An 18703-nucleotide genomic window follows, 5' to 3' on the forward strand; every position below is an offset into this window, starting at 1 on the left:
TCTTTCACTTTCATCAAGAGGCTTTTTAGTTCCTCTTCACTTTCTGCCATAAGGGTGGTGTCATTAGCAATCAGTAAATCCAATTTAGCAATATGTGAGACCAGGTCTGATCCCTGGGTCGGGAAGATCCCCTGGAAAAGGGAATGACAACCCATTCCAGTAGTCTTGCTCGGAGAATCCCTGGGACAGAGGAGCCTGGTGGGCTACAGTCCATGGGGTTGCAAAGAATTGGACACAACTGAGCAACTAACACAACACAATAACAACAAAATCTAATTTAGGCTCTGTGACAGAGCTTATGAAGAAGGAGGTAGGAATCTCTTGAAGTTAAAGATTATAGGCTTGGTTTCACTAAGTGTCTTATGAAGACTCACTGCGAATACACACAACAGTGTACACTCACATTCCCAAATCAATAGTGACCTAACTTTTTTTACATTCATTGTTTTTCATCTCCTAAGCATGAGTAATGGAGCTGAGGGGAGAATTAAATGATTTAGGTATGAGAAGGCACCCTTGGAAGTCTCTTTATCAACTCCTTACATGTCTGTATGTGTTTTCTGCAAACATCATTCAAGGAAATCGTATGAAACTTCAGACACTGCTTTTATTTAAACCAAAGCAAAAGAGGCATGAACAGTTTTTAGGTGGAAAGAAATTGGAGGCTGTCTCACTCAACTCTTCATTTTCACATTGGAGGCAGAGCACAGAGAGTTTCACTATTTCTCCTAGGAATCTCACAGCCATCATTAGAGGCCAAGCCAGGCAGAAATCAAGTTCTTCTCAATCTGTATCCAGTAATGGCCTTGCCTCTCTGATTCACTTGGATGCAGCTTGCATTGTTTTTTATTCCTTCCTTTTATAGGATTATTCCACTGAGAGACTGAAGAAAACAAATGAAATACTGAAAGGCATCAAACTTCTAAAGCTGTACGCCTGGGAGCACATCTTTTGCAAGAGTGTGGAAGAGACAAGAATGAAAGAACTCTCCAGTCTCAAAACTTTTGCTCTTTATACATCACTCTCCAGTAAGTTGCTATCGCTCTGAGGATCACCAAAAACATGTGGTCTATTCGGTGTAACATACAACCATTGAGACATTTTAGACATCAGAGGAAGTACATTTATTTTCTCTATTTGTGAGGTCCTGTAGCCAGTAGCTAAACAAGTTTATTTAAATTTAATTTTTTTTTTTGATGTGGACCATTTTTAAAGTCTTTTTGAATTTGTTACAGTATAGCTTCTATTTTACATTTTGATTTTTTGGCTGTGAGACATGTGGGATTTTAGCTCCCAGACCAGGGATCAAACCCACATCTTCTTCATTGAAAGGTGAAGTCTTAGTGACTGGACAGCCAGGGAAGTTCCTATTTAAATTTAAATTGAAGAGCAAAGTCAGGATAAGCTTAAAGTCAAGTAGCATTGAATTTGACTCCTTGCAAGTTTGTATCTTTGCCATGTTACTTGACATCTGATATCCTTGGTTTCTTCATCTGTAAACTGGGGATGGTCTGATCATTAAAACCCTCGTTTCAGTTGCAGTTGGGATGCATAGTGGGTTTTCAGTAAAAATTTGCTTATGGAGAATAGACTTGCGGACCCAGGAGGAGGAAGGAGAGGGTGGAATGAATTGAGAGGATAGCATTGAAACATATGCATTACCACATGTAAACTTAGGTGGCGGTGGAAATTTGCCGTATGACACAAGGAGCTCAAATCCAGCACTCTGTGACAATCTAGAGGAGTGAGATCGTCACTCTAGAGGAAGGTGGAAGGTGGGAGGGTGGTTCAAGAGGGAGGGGACATTTGTATACATATGGACAGTTCATGTTGCTATGTGGCAGAAACCAACACAGTATTGTAAAGCAATTATCCTCCAATTTTTTAAAAATGTAAATTAAAAAATATCCATTGTAAAAATATAAATAAATAAATTGATTTGGCTATATTACTATTGATCTTATCCCCTAACCTCCTTAAAAATTATCTGTGGTTGTCTTCCCTGTCTCTTGGGGAGCTTATGATATTATATTTCCTTGAAGATTACACTTGAAATGCCAGTTTTGGAAACTGAGGAGGAAAAAAGTCAACATTTCCAGGTGAAAAAAAAGCCAAACTACATTTATATAAAACCCTCTTTTTCCAGTACATGCTGAAGACTTTTTAAATACAAAGCTTTTCCTCCACAACTCTAATTTTAAAAACATGATTGTTTCAAAAATGTTGTTGTTGTTTTCCTCAAAGGGTGACACTGAGTACTTGTAAGAAGAATGAGTTCATATTAGCAGAATTCTTATGAACTTAGCCAGACTACTCCCACCAACGTTTGATTTAGTTTGTATGTCAGTTTTGCTCCTTTCTATTGTTCTCAAGATTTTCAACAACTTTAAGTTTGGAGATTTATAGATGGTTTCCTCTTGAATTCTGAACTACTTGAGTCCTTAGATATTATAAACACTTCTTTTGTGAAATGGATGTAAGGAAAGTGTTTGGTTTATATAGCTCATTTATTTTAGCCCTAGTGCTGGATACATTAGAAAGGAAACGGGAAGAAGATTTATATTCCAGCTCTGCACCACGACTCATACAGTGTCAAAATGCTAGAAGATGAAATGATTGATATCTACTTGCTTATATGATAGAACTGTAAGCTGCTGGCTCCTAAAATCTATTGCTGTCTGCAGTATACTAAAGTTCTCATGGGGTAGATGGATATGGCCAGAAATGGTGATGATGATAGTAATAGTAATTATGATAATAATAACAAAAACATTTTGAGATACTCAGCCAATTTTGCCATAAGTGACTTTACATATTTCATCCTATTTAGTCCTCACAGCAGCCCAGTGATCTTGATTCCATTATTAACTTCATTTTGCAAATTAGAAGATTGAGGTTAGAGCTTAAATAACTTGAATTTCGACAGATCATCCAGCGACTAAATAATAGAGGTGGGTTGTTGAACTCAACCCAGTTACATAAGATTTGAGTTAGCTCTTGAAAGGCAGAGACAAAGGAGGAGAGGACAGAGGAGACCATTCTAGAAACAGAAAGCAAAGAAATCATGAAGATCAAAGAGCATAGTCACATTTTTATGATTATACGCAGCAGGAATTCTTGATGCAATGATGTGAAGTTCCACTTACACCATGTCCAAGTTTTATCATTTGATTACTTAAGAGTGTTGGTGGGAGTGAAGCGCTTCCACTATGTGAGTTGAATACAACTGGTTGTAAATCTCACCTCTGCCACTTCATAGCAGGTTGGCTTTGACCAAATCACTGCTTCTGTTCTCCAAGCCTCAATTTTTTTCATCTGTAACATTGGATGATAAAAATCTCTATCATGTAGCATTGTGGTAAAGATGATAATAGATTAAAGAATGCTGCAGATGTTGACTGACTTGCTGGTTGACTGTATTCCAGGCAGTATGTCAAGGGCTTTGTACTCATTGTGTATAAAGCACCTGGCAAGTGGGCTAGTGTTCAGTAACCTCACTCCCTCAGGTTCTTCCTCCAAAATTGGTATAATAAAAATAATGCCTTTCTCGGGACTTTCCTGATGGTCCAGTGTTTTAAGACTTCACCTTCCAATGCAGAGGGTGCAGGTTCAACCCCTGGTCAGGGAGCTAAGATCCTACATGCCTCGCAGCCAAAACACCAAAACATAAAACAGAAGCAGTGTTCTAACAAATTCAGTAAAATTCTTCAAAGATGGTTCACATCAAAAAATCTTTTTTTAAAAAAAGAGAGAGAGGATACCTTCTCACAGGTCTAGTGTGAGAATCAAATGAAACAGTGAATATGGCACTGTTCTGTAAGTGTTAAAAATATTTTGTAAGTGGTATTTGCAGAAAACCATAAGGAAAAAAATGAAAGAAAAACGTCAGGCATACAACATAGTGGTTATTGTTGGGTCTTGGAGTGCAGGATGACCTGAAATGAAATCCTGCCTCAGTGCCTTATCCACTCTGCAACCTTGGTCAGCGTTTGGTGGCATCTTGGTTTCCTCATCAGGAAGTTGGGCTGTATTAAGCATACCTGGGGGAATTAAGTAAGATAATGTACATAAAAATGCTCAATCCATGGTATTGGAAAATATTGAAAAATAAACGGGACAAATGCTAATAGAACAGAAGATCCATCTCTATGAATCAATGTTCTTGCCACTGGAGATGATATCTGGGGGCAAAAGAAATTCTGTTGAATCATTTCCTAATCTCCACTTCCAAACGGATATGTGCTGTTTATGGATTTAATTTATTGGCAGAGAAAAGAATGAACGACACTTTTATTTTTTCTCTCTTCACTTTGATAGTTTTACATGAAGAAGTGGGAAGAACATGAAGCTTTGGACCAGAAAAGTGTGGGTTTTAATCCAAGCTGTGTCATCTCTTAGTTTAGAACCTTGCCTGTTACTCATCCTTGCTGTTTTCTTTATTGCACGGGGGTAGTTGTAATCATTAAATAGGAGAATGCGCATGAAGGTGCTCCTATCATGTGTGAGTCATGTGAGTTGCTGGGTAGTGGCAGAGCGAAGTGGTGGTGAGCACGGTCTGAGAAGCCCAGCTGTGTGACCTCGTGCGTCTCATTCTCATCTTTATGCTGAGGTAGAAATGGTCCCGCTTCCTGCATTGGGTGCAGAGTGCCAGATAAGTAGTTTTTCATAAAACAGCAGCTGTTTTTGCTCTTCCTTATCAAGAGATTACCTATTTAAAGATATTTAGAATGAGTTATTGGAGAAGGAAATGGCCACCCTCTCCAGATTTCTTGCCTGGAGAATCCCAGGGACGGAGGAGCCTGGTGGGCTGCCATCTATGGGGTCTCGCAGAGTCAGACACGACTGAAGCAACTTAGCAGCTGAGAATGAATTACAAATAATGATATGGAGGAAAAGAAAGAAATACGCTTAGAAAAAAATAAGGTAACACTAGCCAGAGAAAGATGATGGAAACACGGCTCTTCATCTGGACTATTATGACTCTCAGAGCTGTGTTTGGATTGCTGGTACCGTACAAGAATTCAGGTTTGGTAGCTAAGCCTCTTGTGGACCTTTGAAAGCACAGGCTGAGTCCGTATGTGGTGGTAAGGACAGTTCGTGAAAGCAGATCATGAGAGCTGGTGGTGACTTTGGATGGATTCTCTTTTTTATTAATTAATTTTCATTGGAGTGTAGTTGCTTTACAGTGCTGTGTTAATTTCCACTGTACAGCAAACAATGAGTCAGCCATGTATACATACCTATGTCCCCTCCTTTTTGGGTTTCCCTCCTGTTTAGGACACCAAGGTACGTGAAGTCAAGTTCCCTGTGCTATACCATAGGTTCTTGTTAATTATCTATTTTACACACAGTATCAGTAGCGTATATGTATCAATCCCAATTTCCCAGTTCCTCCCACCCCACACCTTTCCCCCTTGGTATCTATACATTTTTTCTCTATGTCTGTGTCTCTTTTCCTGGTTTGCAAATTAAGTCTTCTATACCATTTTTCTAGATTCCACATATCTGCATTAATATACTATATTTGTTTTTCTTTTTCTGACTTTACTCTGTATAGATGGACTCTTCTGAGTGTTGAGAAAATTAGATTCTAGTTCTTACTCTGCTGTTGCCTGGCTCTGTTACCAACAATGCAATTGCTTTTTGGTCCTCTGTCCCTAAAACTATATGTTTTATGACAAAATAACTACAAATCATCAACTTGGCTTTTGATTTTTTTTCCCCTATTACTTCCAAATACAAGTATTTTAGCCTAAATCTGAGTTTTTCTTATTTCAGTTCTGTGTATCGTACTTATCAAATGGTAATGCACTATAGTCCTGGAGAGAGATTTAAACAAGCAGAGGGCCTAGGATATGGAGTTATTTTATCAAACAAAAGGTCTCTAAGTGAAAATTAATATCACTTCGGGAAGGAGATTTTTCACATAATGTCAAATTCTTGCTTTTTTTGTGTGAAAATGAAAGTGTTAACCGCTCAGTTGTGTCTCTTTGCAAACTCATGGACTGCAGCTCACCAGGCATCTCTGTCCATGGGATTCTCCAGATAAGAACACTGGAGTAGATTGCCATTCCCTTCTTCAAGGGATCTTCCTGACCCAGGAATCAAACCCAGGTCTCCTGCATTAGAGACCGATTCTTCACCATCTGAGCCACCAGGGAAGCCCCCTTTATTTGTGTAATATCCCAGTTTTCATATTTTTAAGTTAGTTTAGTGGGGAAAAAATGTAGACTGTAAATACTCTGAAGAATGTGTATTTGTTAAGTTCTAATAACTTAAGTCATTAAAGGATTATTTTATTTAAATTTTGCTGTTTGTAATGTTTCATAAAAATATAATTTGGGGGGACTTCCCTGGTGGTCCAGTGCTTAAGACTCCACACTTGTAATGCATTCCAATGCAGGGGGTTCCTTGCTGGGGAACTAAGATCCAGCTTGCTGTGTGGCTCTGCCAAAAAAAGAAATCGATGCTCAAAAATAATTTTTCAATAAACTAGAACATTTTCTGGTTAAGACTCATGTGTGGGAGTTCACAACTGTGAACCAAGAAATACCAACTGGGAAATGTGGACTCAAAGACAAAATGTTATTTAATGCACTCAGTCCTTGATGTCTTCAAGGAAAGTTAAAATAATAATGAATAATTAAAGTTCCTGAAGAGGTTTCACAGTTCAATGACACTAATGTCTTTGCTTTCTTTCCACAGTCTTCATGAACGCGGCAATTCCCATAGCAGCTGTTCTTGCTGTAAGACGTGTTTTCTTACCTTTAGAAATGGAACCAAATCAGTGTTTAGAAATGACTTAGGAATAAGCATGTGTGGGTGACAACATGTATTACCACCTTTTGGCTGTCTCCAGTTTTCTCTTTGCTGTCTCCACTGTGATGGTTCTAATCTGGGGTTTCTCATCCATGGCACTGTGGAACTTTGGGCTCAATAATTAATTCTTTGTGTGCGCTGCATTAGGATGTCTAGCAGCGTCTCTGGCTTCCATTTATTAAATGTCATTAGTACCATCAAAAATATCCCCAGATACTGCCAAATGTACCCAGAGAGCAAAATTAACAGAGGCTGAGAACTTACTGTTCTAACATCCATGACCTGGTTCCCGGACATTCTTACAACAGGATAGTACTAGATCAACAACCCCAAAATGTTAAATGATTACATTTCAAAAGAAAAGGACAAACCCAGGAACTGGTATTACATTTAGAAATGTAAGTTTGCCTTGGATACCAGTGTTGGTGATTTTAAGAAAGAGCCACAATAGGGACTCCCAAACAATGGAATTTTCTTTTTTCTTTCTCAAAAAATTTAGTACCGGTTGGAAAGAGCCTGACAAGGTGTTAAGAACTCTGGATTCTCTCATAGTTATTCCCCCTTTTCAGTAATTTGACAGAAGTCAGTTTTCAGATCTTTAGAGTCTGTTTTGCCCTTTTCACAAGTTTACTGCTAGACCTAATGTAGACCATTAAGTTCTCTAGTATTTTAGGGCTTAAGTACTCATGTGTTGTTTTTCTTAGGGAGTAATTTGGATGAAGTAATAGTATTTTTCAGAGTTGCAGTGGGCATGCTGGCATAGAAGATGGTGTTCGCTTTGTAAAATTTAATGTAAGTATTTGTGAAACTTTCTCCAGCTTTCTCTAAAACCCTTTCTTTGCACAGACGTTTGTGACCCACGCATATGCCAGCGGGAACAACCTCAAACCTGCAGAGGCCTTTGCTTCGCTGTCACTCTTCCACATCCTGGTCACCCCTCTCTTCCTGCTCTCCACCGTGGTCAGGTTTGCAGTCAAAGCCATCGTCAGGTATGTGCTGGAATGTCTGGTGTTTTTTGCTTGATTGTAGAAATACTACTTGCTCATGTTGGGACTGGTTTAGGCATTTCTGTTGTGTCCAACTCTTTGCGACCCCACAGACTGTAGCCCAGCAGGCTCCTTTGACCATAGGATTTACTGGGCAAGAATACTGAAGTAGGTTGCCATGCTTTCCTCCAGGGAATCTTCCCGATCCAGGGATTGAACCTGCATCTCTTACGTCTCCTGCATTAGTAGGCAGGTTCTTTACCACTAGCAACACCTTGAAAGCCCACATGCTCATGATAGTAAGTTAGAAAATGTATAAAAAGAACATCTTAATCAGTGCCCAGAGATCACTTGGTATCAGAGATAACTTGTTAAAACTTTGCTATGGGACCTTTCAGTCCCTTATTTCATGTAAAAATAATTATTCTAAAATAAAAATTTTGAATTTTTTGGTTATTTTTTCCCTCATTAAGACCATATGCATGATATTTACTGGCTACATGATATTCCATTGTTTGGAAGTATTTGAATTTACTTAACGGTTACCACTTTATTGGACATTTAGAATATTTCTGTTTTCACCCTAACATAAATAATGTCTGAGAGAAGCATCTCTTTATCTTCAAACTTTTCTCTGATTATTTTCTAAAGTCCGATTTCTGGAAGTGTCAACATTCATTCTGATAAGTGTGCATCTTCTTAAGGCCCTTAATGAGTATGGCCATGTGGTTTTCCATTAAAGGAGATATAGGTCAAAAGGTGTAACAAGTTTTTAAGATTTTTTAAATGAGGATAGCCATAATGTTTTCCAGCAAAGCTGGGCCAGTTTATATTTTTACCGACAGTGATAATGTTCACATCAACACATATTTTCTGTTTTATTTTAGCTTAGTTTGGCAAAGAAAAAATAAATAAAATTCCAGACTCACAGTCTCTGCAAATGGGAAGACTTCGCAGAACTGAGTGCAGTGTTTTGTTCACTTTAAGTATATTTTTATAGTGTTTCTAATCAGTGTGGACCTCACCTTCGACTCACAATGTCCCATAGTACACAGCTATAAAAAGATGTGATCTGATAGTAATCATCTCCCCACTATTTTGACTTGTATTATATAATACATATGTTAGAAAACTATATTATACTGTACCATTTGTGCTTTAGTCTACTATCTTTGATAGGTATTCTTAAGATAGTATTTTGCTTTTTGCTATGAAGGTTTATAAACCTTATAAAACCTCAGCATGTTTCATAAACAGTATTTATCATATTTATATCTGGCCTTTGGAAAAAAAAAAAAAACAAGATGTTGCAATACAGAAAGAAAACTGGAAAATTGAAGCCTTAACTCTACTAAGCGTAGTGTTGCCATTGCTAGTAACGTGGAGCATCTATCATAAGACCTTTAAAAATGAGGTAACTTTCCCAATGTTTATGCATTATTGAAAAAACTGGTATTTAATATTCAAAATAACAGAAGCTCCAGTTTTAGGCAATAGTATATGGTGACTTCATGACTTAATACAAAATATCATTATGATGTGTATAACTTGTGTTAGTTGCTCGGCCGTGTCCGACTCTTTGTGACCCCATGGACTGTAACCTGCCAGACTCCTCTGTCCATACTGTTCATGGAATGCTCCAGGTAAGAATACTGGAGTAGATAGCCATTCCCTTCTCCAGGGAATCTTCCTGACCCAGGGATTGACCCAGGTCTCCTGTATTGCAGACAGATTCTTTTACTATCTGAGCCACTAGGAAGCCCCAAAGGTTAGCTCACTGCGTTGTCCAGAAAATGAACCCAGGTCAACTGCTTGGGTAGATGGGTGAATTTAACTAAGATGACCATTATATCTACTACTGTGAGCAAGACTCCCTTAGAAAATGGAGTAGCCATTGTAGTCAATAAAAGAGTCCAAAATGCAGTCCTTAGCAATCTCAAAAATGACAGAACGATCTCTGTTTCCAAGGCAAGCCATTCAATATCACAGTAATCAAAGTCTATGCCCCAACCAGTAATGCTGAAGAAGCTGAAGTTGAACGGTTCTATGAAGACCTACAAGACCTTCTAGAACTAAACACAGAAAAGATGTCCTTTTCATTATAGGGGACTGGAATGCAAAAGTAGGAAGTCAGGAAACACCTGGAGTAACAGGCAAATTTGGCCTTGGAGTAAAGAATGAAGCAGGGCAAAGGCTAACAGAGTTTTGCCAAGAAAATGCACTGGTCATAGCAAACACCCTCTTCCAACAACACAAGAGAACACTACACTTGGACATCACCAGATGGACAATACCAAAATCAGATTGATTATATTCTTTGCAGCCAAAGATGGAGAAGCTCTATACAGTCAGCAAAAACAAGCCTGGGAGCTGACTGTGGCTCAGATCATGAACTCCTTATTGCCAAATCCAGACTTAAATTGAGGAAAGTAGGGAAAACCACTAGACCATTCAGGTATGATCTAAATCAAATCCCTTGCAATTATACAGTGGAAGTGAAAAAGATTCAAGGAATTAGATCTGATAGACAGAGTGTCTGAAGAACTATGGATGGAGGTTCGTGACATTGTACAGGAGGCAGTAATCAAGACCGTCTCCAAGAAAATGAAATGCAAAAGGGTTGTCTGAGGAGGCCTTACAAATAGCTGAGAGAAGAAGAGAAGCAAAAAGCAAGGGAGAAAGGAAAGATATACCCATTTGAATGGAGAGTTCCAAAGAATAGCAAGGAGAGATAAGAAAGCCTTCTTCAGTGATCAGTGCAAAGAAATAGAGGAAAATAATAGAATGGGAAAGACTAGAGATCTCTTCAAGAAAATTAGAGATACCAAGGGAACATTTCATGCAAAGATGGGCACAATAAAGGACAGAAATGGTATGGATGTAACAGAAGCAGAAGATATTAAGAAGAGGTGGCAAGAATACACAGAACTATACAAAAAAAGATCTTCACAACTCAGATAAACACGATGGTATGATCACTCACCTAGAGCCAGACATCTGGAATGCGAAGTCAAGTGGGCTTTAGGAAGCATCACTACAAACAAAGCAAGTGGAGGTGATGGAATTCCAGTTGAGCTATTTCAAATCCTAAAAGATGATGCTGTGACAGTGCTGCACTCAATATGCCAGCAAATTTGGAAAACTCAGCAGTGGCCACAGGACTGGCAAAGGTCAGTTTTCATTCCAATCCCTAAGAAAGGCAATGCCAAAGAATGCTCAAACTACCACACAATTGTACTCATCTCACACACTAGCAAAGTAATGCTCAAAATTCTCTAAGCCAGGTTTCCAAAGTACGTGAACCATGAACTTCCAGATATTCAAGCTGGATTTAGAAAAGGCAGAGGAACCAGAGATCAAATTGCCAACATCCCCTGGATCATCGAAAAAGCAAGAAAGTTCCAGAAAAACATCTATTTCTGCTTTATTGACTATGCTGAAGCCTTTGACTGTGTGGATCACAAGAAACTGTGGAAAATTCTGAAAGAGATGGGAATACCAGACCACCTGACCTGCCTCTTGAGAAATCTGTATGCAGGTTGGGAAACAGTTAGAACTGGACACAGAACAACAGACTGGTTCTAAATAGGGAAAGGAGTACGTCACAGATGTATATTGTCACCCTGCTTATTTAACTTATATGCAGAGTACATCTTGAGAAACGCTGGGCTGGAGGAAACACAAGTTGGAATCAAGATTGCTGGGAGAAATATCAATAACCTCAGATACACAGATGACTTCACCCTTATGGCAGAACGCGAAGAAAAACTAAAGAGCCTCTTGATGAAAGTGAAAGAGGAGAATGAAAAAGTTGGCTTAAAACTCAACATTCAGAAAACGAAGATCATGGCATTCGGTCCCATCACTTCATGGAAATATACGGGAAAACTGTGCCCGTATATAAAGTGTCAGACTTTATTTTTGGGGGCTCCAAAATCACTGCAGATGGTGACTGCAGCCATGAAATTAAAAGATGCTTGCTCCTTGAAAGAAAAGTTATGACCAACCTAGACAGCAGAAAGCAGAGGCATTACTTTGCCAACAACGGTCTGTCTAGTGAAGGCTACGTTTTTTCCTGTGGTCATGTATGGATGGGAGAGTTGCACTATAAAGAAAGCTGAGCGATGAAGAATTGATGCTTTTGAACTGTGGTGTTGGAGACGTCCCTTGGACTGCAAGGAGATCCAACCAGTCCACTGTAAAGGAAATCAGTCCTGAATATTCACTGGAAGGACTGATGCTAAAGCTGAAACTCCCATACTTTGTTTGGCCACCTCATGCAAAGAACTGACTCATTGGAAAAGATCTGGATGCTGGGAAAGCTTGAAGGAAGGAGAAAGGGATGACAGAGGATGAGATGGTTGGATGGCATCACCAACTTGATTGACATGAGTTTGAGTAAAGTCCAGGAGTTGGTATTGGACAAGGAGGCCTGGTGTGCTGCAGTCCATGGGGTCGCAAGGAATTGGACATGACGGAGTGACTGAACTGAACTAGACATCTGCTTGGATACAGCTATGCTCACCACTATACTGCCACACCTTATCTTATTATAAATCAAATTGTGCTTGCTTACACTAATTCATATCATGATCATTACAATCCTATCCTGTAAGATATGTCATTAGTAACAGACTCTAGAGCTGTTCAGCATTTAAAGCTCAGGCCCCCTGGACTCATCTGCCCTCATTTCGTTTGTTCATTGTTCTGCCTTCTGAAACACTCATACGGATCACTGACCGGTTTCTGTAGCACCACTTCCAAATTAGGCAGTGCCCTGGAAGAGAAGCCACTTCAAACAATAAAACTGATAAATGGCCAGAGTCTGCTATTTTAGTTCTTATTTTCATTTTCTCCATTTAATAGTTGCCCCCTCATTGCTGCCTTCTTAATCGAATTTGACTTTGTGCTACAAGTAGAGATAGAAAACAGTTGATAAATAATAATAGATCACTTCTCTGAAATCAGGAGGTTGCCAAGCAGTGAAAGGACTTTAACTATGTTACTATGAAAAAAAAAAAAAACTAATTAATCTAGGGATATGTGTTTCCCCAAGTCCACAGTATATAATCCTGCTGTAGTGCATCCTAGTGAAACTGAGAGTGGATCATGATCCCTGTGTATTTGTGCATTGCACTCTCTCTCCTGTATGTTCCAGGGAACAGGCATTTGCCAGTTTGATAAAGACCAGTCCGTTTTCAGGGCTCAGCTCCAGATTTCCCAAGCCATAGGCCAAATGGAATCAGCTTATAAAAGCTTGCTTCTCTAAAGTGAATTTCAGTGGTTGATTTGTGGGTCCTAGGGAAATGACCAGTCAACAGAAGAGGCCAGTGCTTTTTCCCACTGTGTGCTGGTTCTTGGAAACTAAATGAGCATTTTTCCCAGTGTGGACTGGGCTCGGCATTTTCCTCTGCGCCTGAGATCCCATGACCAGTCTTGAATGCCAGTTGGCCTCAGCGAGTTGAAGCAGCCTGTTTATAATTGGAGACTTTGGTTAGCTGATTTTGAAACTGCTTCTCAGGACTGTGGAAGTCCAAATTATTTGCTACATTCAGATGCATTCTGAAATTTGGGGGGTTAGAATGGGGTGCAACATATACCCCCACATGTGCTTCATGTGCATGTGAGAGACGTGTGAACTTCTCTGCTATAGGGAAATTCTGTGCCATGAGAAATGTGTTGCCTCAAGACAATTCTATGCTTTCTTTTAAAAATGTTTAGCTTGTTAGATTCAATTGTTTGTGGTGCTCAGTGGGTGGGACCTTATACATACATAATAAAATGGAAGAAAGAGTCAATTAAAGATTCAGGTTATTCCTTCTTAACTCCAGCATTCCACATCATTTGAGTTCTTTCGACCTTTTACGATGATATATTCCAGTCTGCATTTGCAAAATGGAAGGAAAGAAGTGGGGAAAAAGTAGGAAAGTCACTAATTTCTTAAATATTAAAATACTTGAATAAGAGTAGTCTTTTTCTGGATGCTTGCTTTACTTGTCCTCTTTAGTTTCTTTGTAAGAAAATAGTTAATGTAAACTGCTTTTCTGGAGGCAAATGTCAGTTGCTATGTTGTATCCTTTATAAATAATTTGAGTTTAGGTTTCTGGTATTTGAAGTATAATGCAGTATCTATGTCCAAAGATGTCATTTGCCAAGGAAAAAATGTGTAAAACGAATCCCTTGCTTTGTTGGAAGACACTTTTGTGTCCTTTCTCTCGTGTACCTCCCAGAGGAAAGTATATTTGGCCAGTCTACTCTGATTATCTTCAATCAAATAAATTGTTACTGATATTTATCATAGAGCCTGCTCACAGGTTGACCTGGTCTGCATTTACAAAACTTTCAAATGCCCCAAAACATAGTACTTATCTGAGATACTCATGTATGTGTGTATGCTCAGTCATGTCTGACTCCGTGACCTCACAGACTGTAGTCCACCATCCTCTGTCCATGGGATTTCCCAGACAAGAATACTGGAGTGGGTTGCCATTTTCTCCTCCAGGGGATTGAACCCACATCTCTTGAGTTTCTTGCATTGGCAGGTGGATTCTTTACCAGGAGTGCCACCTGGGAAGCCCCAAGGTACTCAAACTGTAGCTAACCACTCAAACTTGGAAAGTGAAAAAATACCATGGGTAAAAAGTTGGCTTAAAGCTCAACATTCAGAAAACAAAGATATGGCATCTGGTCCCATCACGTCATGGGAAATAGATGGGGAAACAGTAGACTTTATTTTCTTGGGCTCCAAAATCACTGCAGATGGTGACAGCAGCCATGAAATTAAAAGATGCTTACTCCTTGGAAGAAAAGTTATGACCAACCTAGATAGCATATTCAAAAGCAGAGACATTACTGTGCCGACTAAGGTCCATCTAGTCAAGGCTATGGTTTTTCCTGTGGTCACGTATGGATGTGAGAGTTGGACTTTGAAGAAGGCTGAGCGCCGAAGAATTGATGCTTTTGAACTGTGGTGTTGGAGAAGACTCTTGAGAGTCCCTTGGACTGCAAGGAGATCCAACCAGTCCATTCTGAAGGAGATCAGCCCTGGGATTTCTTTGGAAGGAATGATGCTAAAGCTGAAGCTCCAGTACTTTGGCCACCTCATGCGAAGAGTTGACTCATTGGAAAAGACTCTGCTGCTGGGAGGGATTGGGGGCAGGAGGAGAAGGGGACGACCGAGGATGAGATGGCTGGATGGCATCACGGACTCGATGGACCTGAGTCTGAGTGAACTCGGGGAGTTGGTGATGGACAGAGAGGCCTGGCATGCTGCGATTCATGGGGTCGCAAAGAGTCAGACACGACTGAGCGACTGAACTGAACTGAACATAAATTTAAATACTAGGACTTCCCTGGTGGTCCAGTGATTAAGACTTCACCTTCCAATGTAACAGTTGGAAATTAAATCTGTGGTTGCAGAGCTAAGATCCCATATGCCAAGTGGCCAAAAAACCAGAGCATAAACAACAGAAGCAATATTGTAACAAATTCAGTAAAGACTTTAGAAATGATTCATATCAAAAAAGTTTTAAAAATATGAGATACGTTTATGAATTACCTTGTCAAATAAGAAATTAGTAAAACGCTGAACAATAAAGGTGATGGAGGCAGGATAGGAAATTGGTTGGGATCAAATGTACTTGCTTGCAATACCTGCACAGCAACTATTCAACCACAAGCACTGTTCAACTACAGGCGTGTTATTTGGTGCCTCTATGGGTCAGCTTCCTCACTTATCAGATGAGCATCGTAAGGCCTCCTGCTTATGGAAGTTGGGAGAATTACATGGAAAATGTCCAGCACATTGCCTAAATATATTAAATATTGAACAAATCTCCATTTTATTAATGTGCCTCTATTTTACTAAATTCCATTCCATGCTTCAGAGAAGTGTCTTTCTGTGGGTCTGCATTCAATTATTATGTGGTTTAGGTATCTTGCTAAACACTGGGGATGGCAGCAATGAGAGATGGGGTGAGGTCCACAGGAGTCCACAGTCTAGCTGGAGAAACTGGGCAGGGAAGCTAGTTATACCATGGTGCATAATGCTGTGATAGAGCACTATACAGAATGCCATGGGCCATATATAAGGCTCATTGAAGCTTATCGAGAAAGGAGGGAGACAGTCTAGTCAGTACCTTCTAGGGACTAAATTGCATGTAGTGGGAGAAAGGTCCAGATGTGGCAAGCAATAGGGGATAAAGCTGGAGAGTGAGCAGACAGAGGATGCCAACGATGCTGAAAAGTGCAGGGTGGCCATTTGTTATTTTAAGGCGAGGAATGTTTGAACAGATTTGCATTGTAAAAATAGGACCCTGGCAGCATGGTGGCAGTTACTTCACCCTTGGTCAGGATTCATGCATTTTCCATAATTGTTTTGCCTCTGTGAGTTCTAAAAGGCCCTCGTATGAACAGGAAATGCTTTTTGTATTACCTATTTATTCATTCAGCAGACATTTCTTGAGGAATTGCTATGTTATATTTTTGGCACTGGGCTAGATTCTGAAGATGAAAATCTTGTTTTAAAGACCTCACAGTCTAGTGGGAGACATAGACAGTAACAAAACAAATAAATTAGCAGTTCAGGGGACCCTTAGCCAGAGAGCCTGGAATAATGGGGACAAGGGAGGGGAAATGGAGGGGGAGGTTCAGAAAAGTGCTAGTATGGGTCCTCTGAGGTTCACTAATTGGAGATCCAAAGTGGGACCTTATGAAAAGGAAAGAAAGTTCCACCCATGCTCCAGTCACACTGGAGCATTGCTTCCTTATGTTCAGCAAGAATTGTTGTTGTTTAGTCTCTAAGTCGTGTCCGACGCTTTCACTACCCCATGGACTGTAGCCTGCCAGGTTCTTCTGTCCATGGGATTTCCCAGGCAAGAATACTGGAGTGGACTGTCATTTCCTTCTCCAGGGGATCTTCCCAATCCAGAGATCCAACCCCTGTCTCCTGCATTGGAGGCAGACTACCACTGAGCCACCTGCAAAGACCTTTAGCCAGAATGGGGATCGTTAATTTCATATAAGCTTCAGTGAGATTTGTATGTGTGCTAGAAATGGAAAATTGAGTCAGCTGAGCTTACTTGAATGTCTGAACCATTGGTTTATACCTCTTTGACTGATTCAACAAGCATTCATTGAGTAATGTGTGCCAGGGGCTCCTGGACTTAGAGTTCCAAAGACACACGAACCCGGCCATGTACTTTGTACACAGAGACATAGTGCGAGGTTGTTTAAAAGGTATTCCTCTGATTGATAAAGCTGTGCTCCTTGAAATCCAGTCTCTTCAAGACATTAGAACAGAATGACAATGTCTACAAAAGTAAAGAAAGGAACGCCATTTCATAAGGCATTTCTACACCATCTTTCAAGTCTGTATGATCAGGCTTTGCTGTCAAAGACTTAAAGAGAGTGCAAAACCCCAAACTCTCTTTTTTTTCTTTCGGTTCTGAAATTATTTTTTAAATGTCAGTAATATATATACAACATACAGTTTATCATTTAAACCACTTTAAGTGTACAGTTCAGTGGCTTTCAGTACTGTCCTGTAAACATTACCACAGTCCATCTCCAGAACTTTTTCATTTTCTCAAATTGAAACTCTATAATCACTTAACAGTAACTCCCCTTGTACCTCTCTTCCCAGGCCCTGGTGACCACCACTGACTTTCTGCCTCTATGAATCTGTGTATTCTGGCGACCTCATATAAGTGGAATTAAGCAATTTTTGTTTGTGTGTGTGTGTGTGTGTGTGCCTGGCTTATCTTATTTAGCATAATGTTTTCAAGGTTTTTTATCCATGTTGTCATAATTCAAATATATTAGAGTCAGGAATTCCAGAACCATGGAAAAAAAGTATGGCAGATGCTCAAAAAATTAAACATAGAATTACTATATGATCTAGCAATTCCAGTTTTGGGTGTATACCCAAAAGAATTGAAAGCAGGGACTTGAATAGATGTCTGTACACTCATCTTCATAGCAGCATTAATCACAATAGCCAAAAAGTGAAACAACCCAAATGTCCATCAACAGATGAACCAACTAAATACCGCATATACATACAATGGAATATTATTCAGCCAAAGCTTTCCTTAAACATTTCTTTTTAGTGAAATCTAAAAAATGTTGGGTTGGCCAAAACATTAGTTCAAGTTTTTCCTCAAGATGTTCTGGAAAAGCCTGAACAAATGTTTTGGACAACCCAGTACAACAAACTCATGAACATAACAAAAAAGAAATTCACCGAGATATAGAGAACTGGTGGTTCTCTATAGTATTGAAATTACCATTGGGGAAAGGGAAGGAGGGAGGCGCTACAAAGGCATAGGGCATAAGAGGTCTAAACTCTTGTGTATAAAACAAGCTACAAAAGATATATTGTATAACACAGGTAATAGAGCCAGTGTTTTGTAACTATAAATGGAGTATAACCTTTAAAAACTGTGAGCCACTTTACTGTACACCTATAACTTATATAATATTGTATCAACTAAACTTCCATTAAAAATTATTTCTCGTATGAAATCAACATATGCACACCACTACTGATATATATAAAATAGATAACCAATAAGGACCTACTGTATAGCACAGGGAACTATACATAATATTTTGTAGTAAACTACAAGGGAAAAGAATCTAAAAAGAAGTATATGTGTATATATAGATAGATAGATAGATTCAGATATATATATATCTCGATTCCTGTGCTGTACACCTGACACTAACACGATGTTGTAAATCAACTATTGTTGTTGTTGCTTCGTTTTTAAGTTGTGTCCCACTCTGCAACCCCATGGACTATAGCCTGCCAGGCTCCTCTGTCCTGGGATTTCCCAGGCAAGAATACGGGAGTGGGCTGTCGTTTCCTTCTCCAGGGGATCTTCCTGACCCCGGGA

At 39.5% G+C, this 18703-nt stretch overlaps 1 protein-coding gene across 11 annotated transcripts in view; it reads left to right on the forward strand.

The window, feature by feature from the left end:
* The window catches only part of ABCC9 (ATP binding cassette subfamily C member 9), a 169192-nt gene that overhangs the window by 30171 nt on the left and 120318 nt on the right, over positions 1–18703 (forward strand). For all 11 annotated transcript variants that reach the window (XM_069585551.1, XM_069585550.1, XM_069585555.1 and 8 more), the window contains 3 exons: positions 866–1028; positions 6706–6746; positions 7666–7808. In XM_069585551.1, coding sequence (XP_069441652.1) covers positions 866–1028; positions 6706–6746; positions 7666–7808 — 347 coding nt within the window. The remainder of the gene's footprint in view (positions 1–865; positions 1029–6705; positions 6747–7665; positions 7809–18703) is intronic.

The sequence above is a fragment of the Ovis canadensis genome, chromosome 3 (genome assembly GCF_042477335.2).
Source record: "Ovis canadensis isolate MfBH-ARS-UI-01 breed Bighorn chromosome 3, ARS-UI_OviCan_v2, whole genome shotgun sequence".
NCBI lineage: Eukaryota > Metazoa > Chordata > Mammalia > Artiodactyla > Bovidae > Ovis > Ovis canadensis.